General features: G+C 44.1%; 1 protein-coding gene across 1 annotated transcript; it reads right to left on the reverse strand.

Moving 5' to 3' along the window:
• Window positions 1–7,183: 7,183 nt before the first annotated feature.
• On the reverse strand, window positions 7,184–10,302 carry EGR1 (early growth response 1). The gene is made up of 2 exons (XM_029583786.1): window positions 9,861–10,302; window positions 7,184–9,440 (listed from the first exon to the last, which is right to left on the reverse strand). The coding sequence occupies exons 1-2, from the start codon at window positions 10,078–10,080 to the stop codon at window positions 8,209–8,211; spliced, it is 1,452 nt and encodes a 483-aa protein (XP_029439646.1). The 5' UTR covers window positions 10,081–10,302; the 3' UTR covers window positions 7,184–8,208.
• Window positions 10,303–12,005: the final 1,703 nt, after the last annotated feature.

Consider the following 12,005-nt stretch of genomic DNA (forward strand, 5'->3'; position numbering starts at 1 on the left):
AAGGAGACGCGGCCTCGCGCCTAAGATGGCGGCGGCCATCTTGGATTCCCTGGCCACGGAGGAAGGCTGCTCGCCGCCACAAGGGAGGAGCAGGGACGGCTCCCAGCCCGGCAGCCACCCCGGAGGCCCGCGCTAGTGCGCGGGAACGACGGGCACCAGACTCCTGCAGCTTCCCCTGACGCTGCCGCGGTGATCCGCTGTCAGAGTTCATGTAGGGGGCCGCGACTGCGGCTGTCCGCGGAACACAACAGGAAGGAGTGGAGAGAATGAGACAGGATTTAAAGAAGCTGGAAGAGTGGTCGAAGATATGGCAGCTGAGATTCAGTGCCAAGAAGGGCAGAGTCATGCATATGGGGTGTGGAAATCCGAAAGAACTGTATTTGATTGGGGGGGGGGGGAATGAAGGGCTGATGTGCACAGAGCAGGAGAGAGACCTTGGGGTGATAGTGTCTAATGATCTAAAGTCGTGAAACAATGTGACAAGGCGATAGGTAAAGCCAAAAAAATGCTGGGTTGCATCGAGAGAGGAATATCTAGTAAGAGAATGGAAGTGATGATCTCCTTGTACAGGGCCTTAGTGAGGCCTCACCTGGAGTACTGTGTTCAGTTCTGGAGATCGTATCTCCAAAGGGACAGAGACAGGATGGAGGCAGTCCAGAGAAGGGCGACCAAAAAGGTGGAAGGTCTTCATAAAATGACTTATGAGGAGAGACTGAAGAACCTAAATTTGTATACCCTGGAGGAGAGGAGGAGCAGGGGTGATATGATATAGACTTTCAGATACTTGAAAGGTTTTAATGATCCATGGTCAACAACAAACCTTTTCCATTGGAAAAAAAATCAGTAGAATTAGGGGTCACGATTCGAAACTCCAGGGAGGAAGACTCAGAACCAATGTCAGGAAGTATTTCTTCACGGAGAGGGTGGTGGATGCTTGGAATGCCCTTCTGGAGGAAGTGGTGAAGAGTAAAACTGTGAAGGATTTCAAAAGGGCATGGTATAAACACTGTGGAACCATAAAGGCTAGAGGATGGGAATGAAGAGAAGAGCCATGGAGGTGGCTTGCTGGAATGGAGGCTACTACCTGGTGAAGAGTACCCTTACTCAATAAGCCTTCGCATGGTTAATGCAACTCCAACATTGCTCTCTGCTTCAGTGGCAAGGGGAAATGTGGAAAAGAGAATTTGCATTCAGACAACAACCAACAAGAACCAAACTTCGCAGTCTGGGTCAACAAATAAGCGTGGGGGTAGCTTGCTTATTACTGTGGTTACTACTCTAAACCAATTAAGCCTGATACATCACGTTGAATGCATATTCATTGTTGCTCTCTGTTTCAACAGCAGGGATAAATGTGGAAAAGAGGATTTACATTCAAAGAACATCCAACAAGGCATTGATCTGTGCAGGCTGGGTAAACAAGCATTGGGGTAACTTGCTTGATGCGGTAGTTACTACTCTTAACCATTAAACCTTATGCTCACATTTGATGCAACTCCAACATTACTCTCTGCATCAATGGCAGGGGGTGGCAGGAAATTTGAATCAAACAGTTACCAACAAGGGCCCTGATCTTGGTGGTTGGTGAAACAGATAAGTCTGGGAAAATAAGTGTGGGAGCTTGCTGGGCAGACTGGATCGGCCAATTGGTCTTTTTCTGCTGTCTTTTCTGTTTCCTTGTTTCTAATATATGGCTAAGTTAATAGGTAGATTGGTATAAATTTCTGTGAATAATTAACAGTATTTTCATTATTGTATGGAATTCAAAATAATGTGTATTCAATACATGTAGGGGGTAACTTTCAAAATAACCTAGCCAGCTACAGAGTCTGTGGTACTTGCATCTGCAGACTGTGTACACATTTTAAAAGGAAAAGTATGCAGACATTTTTGTCTACTGTTGACTTGAGAGAACTCTGTCTCTGCAAAAAGCTGTTGCTTGTAGCCCATGCACTGATCTACGCCAGAACGACTGGAAGGAAATCCATTCATGGGCAAAGGAAACACCATACATGGAGAAGAGGAAAAGCCTTATATGGAGAAGGAGTGACATTTCCGCTCAGTCTTGGCTCAAAGAAAGCTGGATCAGATGACAATAATTATTTCCATGCTGCCAAACTAGAGCAAGAATGGAGGGAGTTGGCGCACCTCGGCCTAAGGACAGTTCTCACAGTTGAAAACAATAAAATAGACCAGTAAAAATAAAAATAAGGAAGTCTATAAAAGAAAATGTTTGTGAGCCAAAGAAGCAGTTAAAACACTATTTATGTTCTCTTCTGCACACTGTTTTACACTGAATTTTCAGTCTGGAGGGTAAGCTTCTTGCATTGGTGCAAACCTCTCAAATACCTTTTATCCTCAAACAAATTTACAAATGTACTTTTGCATTATTATTGCAGGGAAAAGTACCAGTAGAAATTTATAAATGTGTTTTCTACAGATAATTTTTCCATCTAAAATAATGCATTTAGTTTTAAAAATGCAAATCTATCTGAATTGTTGCCCTCTAGAGATGTGCATTCGTTTGAAATGAACATGTAATCAGAAATAAAACAGGGCATGTTTGTTTATTTTTGTTGAAAACACTGCAAATGGAAAATTCCATAAAAATTGAACCCTTTTTTTTCATTTGTTTTTGGATTCCATTCAAGTCTATGGGGCAAGCAAAACTGCAGGTGGTCCATATCCATTAAGCCAAGGAAAGGACTGTAGTGAGCAGCGTGGAAGTGAGCCCTTTGTGCTATGGCATACCTACAAGACCTATGCCAGCAGCTGGCAAACACGCTCTGTAGCAGGACAGTCTGGAGCTTCACCTATACCAGCTGCCTCCCTTGTAGGTTGAGCCATTGGGGTCTGGTGGCCAGCAGGACTTAAGTAGGTGCATGCCTAGGGCAGTGGCAAGAGCAAACATCGTCCAAGTGCATGCTGGAGTTGGGACAGGCAGGAAGATGGAGACATGGAGACAGGCCAAGGGTCAGGGCAGGCTATGGGAAAACGTGGTCAGGTCCAGGCAGCAAGCAAATGTGGTCAGGTCTAAAGCAAGAAGTCAGTACCAAGATATCAGGCTGGAATGGACAAAAATATATGAAGGCACTGGACAAGGCAAGGAAAAGGGGATGGTGCTGGATGAGACAAACTGGAGAAGGCAAGGCTGGAAAAGGCACGAATGGAGAAAGCAAGGCACAATGAGGCAGGATTGGAGAAGGCAAGGCAGGAAGAGCAGGAACCAGAAACTCAGGATAAACCAGAACCAGGAGCTCTGGAGCAACATGCACTGCGGATGCAGGAGATGCATTGCTGAGGCAATATGGCAGCATTCTGGGGAGCCTTATATACCAGGTGTTGCGCTGATGGTGGACCCTTGGCCCAAGGTGGGGTTGAAGCTACCCGCAGGGCAAGCCCTATGAGTCCCCACCGTCAGGAGGCAGAGCAGGCTAGGAGACGGAGAGCAAATGGAGCTTCGCCAATACCAGCCCACGTTCCCCTTAGATTGAGCCCTTGGGTGCTGGGGCCAGCTGGACTTAGGCGGGCCTCCGTGTGACAACTCCCAGTTGGTGTAGACAAGGGTACACCAGGAACCAGTAGAGGTACTGGAGGACTGAGGACGGTCCAGACAAGGCAGGGTTCCAGAGAACCAGACGCCAACAGGAACAGAGGGAAGCAGGGGGCGTCCAGGTAAAGAAAGGCAGAAGCCTGAGAGGCCAAATCCATGGGATACAAAGGAGAGTCCAAGGCAAGCTGGAGTCAGGTCAGGCAGCAGGAAGGCGAGAGCTGAGGTCAGAGCCAGGAGATCAGAACAAGTGTAGTCCAGACGAAGCAGGGATCAATACCAGAGAATCAGTCCAAGGGTACGAGATTAAGATGAGGGAACAAGCAGGAACAGGAACCAGGTACGAGCAACGAACACACGAAGAAGTGTGGAGACCTGTTGCCAAGGCAGGGAACAAGTGGCTGGGCCTCACCTTTTATACAGAGGCCCAGTGATGTCATCATCTGGGGCCACGGGCTACTTTCCTGCCGTGGCCCCTTTGAGTATGCGGGTCGCGCGCGCCTAAGCCAGGGCCTGGAGGAAGGAGGATGGCGCCGTCACTCCGTGGCTCACGCGGGGAGACCCGCCGGGCGCCAGGAGGAACAGCGCAGGAGTCGGAAGCGGTAGAGGTGGCTGCAGGCGCTCGGAGACGGAGGCTGCTGCCCACCACCACGAGCGAAGGTGACCTGGAGCTGGCAGCTGGGATCCTGGGGTGAGTAGGCCCGGGCGTGGACCTACCACGGCCTGGACGCATAACACCAGCAAGCTTCCCCAGACCCCAGCTCACCTTCAGCTCCTGGGCTTCTTAGGATCTTTACTGGCAGGGGCTCTTCCTCTGCATTGGTTCTGGCAGTCTCAGGGCCTGATAAAACTCAGATTCTTGCTCCTTTGGAGCCTTACCAGCCCTCTTGCTCTTCATCCCCCATGACTGCAGGGAGAGTGCTGGGGGCAGTGGACACTGATGTTGGAGATGGCTTGGACTGTGAACAGCTCTGAGCACCAGCAAAAGAAAACATCTGCCCTGTCAACTTTTAAGGCTTTCTCCTACTACACAAGACCTGCTCTGGGCTTCACTGACTCGCCTTCCTCCAGCAGCCTAATGTCCTCAGTGATGGCCCACATTGTCTGTCAGCACTTCATTACAGGTCATTGCTGATGACATGAGGCTGCTGGAGGAGGGCAGTGGTCTGGAGCCTGTAGTTAATGTGTAGGAGGAAGGGGAGTTGGTAGTTGGGGGAGATGGACCATTCTTGCCCACATTTTGTGCACCCTTGGCTTATGGGTATGCTTCTTTATTGGCTAGGAGACTATCTAATATGTCTTTCCTAAGAATGTGGACCAGGATTTCATAGGCAGAGACATTATTAAGGATTTTCAAATGCACTGGAAGATTACCCATCTATATGAGTCACTTTGTTTGGCCATTATCCACTCCATCGCCATCATATATATTGACAGGTTTAATGCATGTATTTTAGCCAAATTTTCAAAGTGAAACCATATTTAGTATCTGTCCATTAAAAGTATGCATAAAGTACGCACATTAAACCTGCCCACATACATTACAACTAGCCATTGGACAAGCTGAATCTTACTTAATATTTTAAAATCTTCCCAGGATGAGGAAGAGATTCATTGGCTACATTGATTATGTATGCTTTTGAATCTATCAACCTTCAACAATTTTTGTACAATCCAGATGTGCCCTTTTTCAATACAAGGGTTCATATATTTCCAGTTGTTTTCCAGTCAACTAAATCTAAACATAAGAAAGGTAATTTTAGATCTGGTATACATACCTTTTACATTCAGATTTTACCCAGAATTTTCAAAGCAAACTTATGCATATATGTTCACTTTGAAAATGTGTGGGTAATTGGCCTGGCACATGCATAGAATACCTGTCCTTGGAGGGCTAACACTTATCCAGTTAAATTATGACTTATCCAACTATGAGGCACCTTTGCTGCTACATAGACAGACAAATTTGAAATTATCCAGATAAGTAGTAGCAGCACTTATCTGGCTATTTTCTGATTTATTCAGCTATATAGCAGCAGGTCTACTTAGCCAGATAAATCTGAAGAGTGTTACTTGTCCATCTAGGTAGCGCTTTTCAGACTTATCTAGATATGTGCCACTGCTTGTACTTAGTGGATAAATTGGCCTTGCACAGCTTATGTTTTTACATACCTGAGCATTTGTGCATGCATGTGTACTCATATTTTATAATCTATTCATATCATTTCTGCATATTTTATAACATACAATAGTCATTTTCGGTGCACACATATATGGGCACACATGAACAGCTTTGAAAATGACCCTCTATCAGGCCGATGCAATCGGGTGCTAATGTCAGCGTGCCGCTGAACATGTGGTTGGATGCGCATTTTGGACTTGATGCAATACCAGTGCGTAGCTAATAGTGCTCATGACATGTAAATGCAGGCCCAATGTAAAAAGTTACCATGCGCTGGATGCACACCTTTTTTAACCCAAAATTTAATGCCAGCCCCAGAGCTGGCACTAAGGTTTGAGGCGCCCCAAGCCATGCACAGAAAAGTAGAAAATATTGCTTTTCTGTAGTTCCTCCCACTTAATATTGTCGTGATACTAAGCAGGAGGAACCATAGAAGCAGCAAAAAAAAAAAAAAAAAAGGTCTTTAAAGTGGTCAGGTTAAGGAAAAAAATGCTGAATTTATGATTCTCTATTTTCCTAACCCGTGGCTGTGCATGCCTTAGGAAAATGGACGCTCATAAAATTGAGCATGCGTTTTCCTAACCTGCGCATAGCCATGTCTCCTGGGTACTCGATGCCATGGACGTGCTGGGACACATAATTTATCCCTAACACATCCGTTTTAGCACAGCGGCTCATTTGCCTATTGCATCGAGTGCCCAGGAGAGGTGATTGTGTGTGTATTAGAAAAAAGTGCATCCACTTTGGATGCACATTTTTATCATATCTGTATTGCATCAGCCAGTATGAGCGTAAATCCCAACTCTGCCCTCCAAAACACCTCTCCCCTGTTCACATAAAAATACATGCTATACCTGGTTACGAATGTACTTCTATGTGCACTGAAGCCTGACCTTTTTCTAACAGCCATAAATGGCTTAAAAATTCAGTCCCGTGAAGGCAATAATGAAAGCGCATTCCACAGATTAAAAGCTGTTTTACTTGCAAATATGGCCTTTTAAATTATTTCTCACCTGCTAAACAGGAAAAAGTACCTGAAATCAGCAATGTGGATACTTTTACCTGTGTATCTTTGGGGTGGAATTAGTCAGGGGATGCACTTACATGGGTAATTTTGAAAAATCCAAAATACCCAAAGAAAATGCAAGTGCTTTTCCTGGGGCAATATTCAAAGCATAAACCATGGGTAAAAATTATCTACAGTGTTTTCACTAATTTTGGCAGTTTAATAATTGCTTCCTAAATTTTCAAATCTATGCATGCTGTTTCAAGTGTGTAGCACATCCATAGATATAATAGGTGCAAGATGTGTGGATACTTTTATACTCATGTACCTTTTAGCAAATTCACAGAGATATGCAGGTATAAACATATCTGTATGTCTTGCTGCTAGGCAGCATAGTGAAAGTTGTCCCAAATGACAATTATAGAAGAAGAAAAACATTTTCACATATATTTTATATCTTTTATTTTGTCTGAAGGATATCTTGTACACCAAATATCCCATTGGCAATAAAGCGCATTCAATGTATTTATAAGCCAGTCACTTTGTTTAAACAAACACAAATACAAAGTAAAAAATAAACCACAATATAATGAACTGCATATTCAAAAAATACAAATTCCATGCCTACTCAGTAGGTAACTACACATTCCAACTCGTGAATATATATTTATAAATTTACATTGCAATTACAAAAATATACTTTAGAGAGTTTTTTGCTTACATTCTAAAGAAATGAAGCTGTTTCAGCTCTTTCTGATGCTCAGTCTATCTTTTCTTCCTGATTTCTATACATTCCTTGAACGAAATCCTTTTACCCTTGAGGCTAGATGCAAGGCATCTATTCACACAAATGCACTGTCAAGACATCAGCAAAAAGGCACCAAGACTTCTAGCTTTAAAATGAAACTTTCTGTCACATGTGAGAGTACCATCAAATGATATTTACAAAAAGTAAACATAACATTACTTTTACACATGCTTGAATATATATTAAGTGCTGTTTTTCAAATAAATTCAAAAGTCATCACAGCATTGTCACTAAATAGAATTACCATTTTACAAATATGGTCTTTCTAACTCCAAGTAACACAATATGAATATGTAAAGAATTTTCACATCAATAATACCCAAAGAAAGATAAACCAAAATATGGCACATATGCAATATACATTGTCTATGTATATAACCAAAGTCCATTTTTTCTAGTTCAATGCTGGTCTTTGAAGCTGGGTCATACAGAAATTATATTTATTATCCATGCAAATATAGTCTTTTAACAAATGAGGAAAACTTAAATGGCATTTTCAGGCAGTTGAAGCTTAACAGAAAGGTTATAATGGCCTTGCTGTGAGTATATTAATCAGTTGGTCATCATTAATATCGGACAGTTTCAAACTATTTGACATTGGAAGTGGTCTGCTAGTAAATATAAATGTATACATCCATATATATTTACACACACACACAGTATTAACAGATTTCAATTGTCCTTGGAGAAAAAGTTGAGTGTATGTCTGAAAGTGCTGTAGTCACTGAAGAGCTAAAGGAGTTGGTTACTGTTGAACAGGAGAAGCTAGAGGACTGGAAAGCGGAAGTAACAGATGGGTAAGTATTTGGTACTGAAGGAGAAGAGAACGAGCTATGTACAGGGGAGGGATAGGCTGAGGATACTGGAGAGGAATATGAGGTAGGCACCGGAGAGGGATACGAAGTGGTCACTGAAGAAGCAGAGGAGACTGGCGTGACTTTCTCTACTTTCTTGTCCTTCTGTCTTAGATGAATTTTAGTGTGTCTCTTCCTCTCATCACTTCTTGCAAACTTTCTGCCACAAATATCACAGGCGAAAGGTTTCTCTCCTGTATGTGTTCTTATATGTGTTGTCAAGTGATCACTTCTACTGAAATTCCTCATGCAGATACGACACTGGAAAGGTTTCTGGCCGGTGTGAATCCGGATGTGCCTTGTTAGTTCATCAGATCTTGAAAATCTCCGGTCACAAGTTTCAACCGGGCAAGCATAAGGTCTTTCATGGGGAGGGGTCTTGCTGGGGCGATTGGGATATTTTCTCATTCTGCTTGGCTTGATGAGTTGAGATTGATAGGTTTTCAGGTCTTGAGAACTTGTCTGGGTGGCAAAAGCTTTTATGGTGGACAGAGGTGTTAAAGAAGGCTGTTGAGCTCTGGCTTCCAAATTCTGAAAGGGTTTCTGATCTGGTGGAAGCAAGCCAATTTCTCCCTGCTGTTGGGAAAACAAGTAATCGGGAATCATTGGTACCTGAAAGTTTGTTTTTGTAGCTGAATAAGCTGGTGGAGGATACTGAATGGAAGTGCTGGAGGGGTGGGGGAAAGACTGAGCTTGCTGCTCGGTGAAGATTTCAGTACCAGTGCTGGAAAAGGTTGGTGCTGCAGAATAGATTGGACTGCTTTCGTTTGACTGAACTGCACAAGTTAGAGGAGGGCTCTGTGATGATGAAGATGATGGAGAAGAGGAAGGTGTTGAAGTGGTCGGTGGGTTAGCCATGCCAACCAATCCACTCACAAGGCTGAATAGAGGTTCTGGCCACAAACTGTTGCTGTTGCTTGGAGCTGGTTCTAGAGAGAAGCGACCTGTGTAAGTTATAGGAGGCAGTCTGCTGGTGTGGTTAGCATAACCAGTCTCTGCTAAGGGTTTCTCATTATTCAAAGAAATATCAGTAAATGTATCTGCAAAGAAAATTAAATATTATTTTACCGAAAAACCCAACAAATCATTGCAATGAATTTAGCATCTAAATTTTAGGACAAAAATGTATTACTTTATTGCAGCCTTCCTAGAGCCAAACAGATATGCAATCAGAGCTGACGCAGAGAGAATTCTGTACTACGTGCTCTTAGAAGTAAATGCATGCATCCAAAATCTAAAGCACCTCTCTCAAATTCTCTTCCACTGGAATTCAATGCTTCTATTTCAGTGAATTAAATGTGTCTTATATAGCACATTTTTTCTAAAGTAATAAGATCATTCTCCTACACAAATAAATCTGAAATATTGTGTCTCTGCTTCTAGCTTACAGATTCCGAAGAGTGCACAGTTGTTAGCCGTTTTGGAAACTGTCCCAATCGGTTGCAGTTGGCTTTGCTTACCTGCGGCAAGCTGCTCGAAATGCTCTGCGCCCTCCCCTTGGGAACTAAAGCCGCTACCGTCGGAGACTGCGGTGCTCAGAAACTGGGATCCCCCACTGCTGAGCAGCATCATTTCCTCCAGCTTGGGGTAGTTATCCATGGTGGGGGAGTGCGGGAAGGAGCCGAATGGGTCGGAGATTTGCAGAGGGGACATGAGCATCTCCGCTTTCGTTGCTGCCATTCCACCTGCCTCGGGATTTCCTGCTCTGCTCTGCGGGCCGATGCACTGGGGAGCGAGGAGGAGGCGGCAGCTCGCCGTCCTCCAGTGCTAGGGATTTCTGCCTGCGTGTTATGATGTACGGTGGGTTAGGGTTGTCATTTATTCTCCGGGTTCCCTTTGCAGCTGCTCCGCCAGCTCACAGCTTTCTAAAATCTCTCCTCCGGAATCTCTCGCGGCTCGCACGACCCACTTCTATATAAAGGGTTTCCACCGTCCTATTCCCGCCTCGCCGGTGACGTACATGGCCAAATATGGACTGCAGGAAGCCCTTATGTGGACACGGCACAGGAGGACCCGTGACGTCACGCCCTCGCAGGGGAAGACTGGCTTTGATCACTGCAAAGCATTGAACTGCAAGCCCCGAAGGAACCCCTAAAGGCCACGGTGTCCCCAAACTTTACCTCTGTTTCCACCAGTAACAGCAGAAAACGGAATTCCCTCCCCCTTCGATCTCGCTGCCGGAAGCCTGGCATGCCAGTCCATATAAGGACATGCCCATAATAGGCGCGGTTCCGGCGGGGGATCTTTCCTGCTCCTTTTATGGATTTTCCGGCTAGGAACATGGTTAGACAGTGCGCTTGCGCCACTCTTCCTACTGTAAATTTGCTGATGTGAAAAGCCTTCAAAGAGAAACAAGGAGAATAAATACGGGGAGGGAGGGAGGGAGGGCAAGGAGAGATAAAAAGGGAATCCTTCCTCCCCACGGGGAGAGATGGGGAATCACTGCTAGCCTTTACCTAACCAGGCTGACTGTAAGGTCCCAATTCCCCCCTCTCGCGGCTATAATAGCGAATCCTTTCTAGGCAAGAGTAGTCATAGGAAATCCTTACTAGGCACAGGCAGAACCAGGGAATCCTTTGTGGGAAAGAGGACCAATAAGGAATCATTCGCAAAGGTGGCAATAAGGAAGCAATCTTTACGGGTCAGGAAAAGGGAATCTTTGCAGACAGAGAATGAAGACTCCTTGTGTAAAAGAAATGACAATATTTCCCCGAAGGAGGATAGGGAATTATTCCCAGGATACTGCAGTAGCATATAATCCGAGAGGAGAAGTCATAAGGAATCCTTTCCAGGAAAGTGCCTTATGCCGAACATCTATTCTCCAGCCTTCACTAGACTCCGTAACTTTTACCTTATGTTATTAACCCCATATATCTGTATCCAAGTTATAACTACCTGTTGTTTGTGAGACATCAACTTGTCATTGTTATTGTTTAGAATGTAAACCGAATTGATCAGTAATTCTGTTACTGGAAAATCGGTATATAAAAATGCTAAATAAATAAATAAAAATAGTAGGGAATCTTCGGCAGGGAGACTGATAGGGAATCACTTCCAGACAAGGCAGTAAGCATTGACATATTGGGTCAGACAGAGCCCATCAAGCCCAGTATCCTGTTTCAACAGTGGCCATTGAAACACACAAGTATCTGGCAAGATCTACACCGTAGATGGATCCCATTCTACTAACACCCAGAGATAAGCAGCAATGTTTCACAAGTCTATCTAGTTAATAACAATATTTTTTGAAGGAGTTAATAAACATGTAGATAAAGGTGAACCGGTAGATGTAGTATACTTGGATTTTCAGAAGGCGTTTGACAAAGTTCCTCATGAGAGGCTTCTAGGAAAAGTAAAAAGTCATGGGATAGGAGGCGATGTCCTTTCGTGGATTACAAAATGGTTAAAAGACAGGAAACAGAGAGTAGGATTAAATGGACAATTTTCTCAGTGGAAGGGAGTGGACAGTGGAGTGCCTCAGGGATCTGTATTGGGACCCTTACTGTTCAATATATTTATAAATGATCTGGAAAGAAATATGACGAGTGAGATAATCAAATTTGCAGATGACACAAAATTGTTCAGAGTAGTTAAATCACAAGCAG

The sequence above is a fragment of the Rhinatrema bivittatum genome, chromosome 18, assembly GCF_901001135.1.
Source record: "Rhinatrema bivittatum chromosome 18, aRhiBiv1.1, whole genome shotgun sequence".
NCBI classification, from domain to species: domain Eukaryota; kingdom Metazoa; phylum Chordata; class Amphibia; order Gymnophiona; family Rhinatrematidae; genus Rhinatrema; species Rhinatrema bivittatum.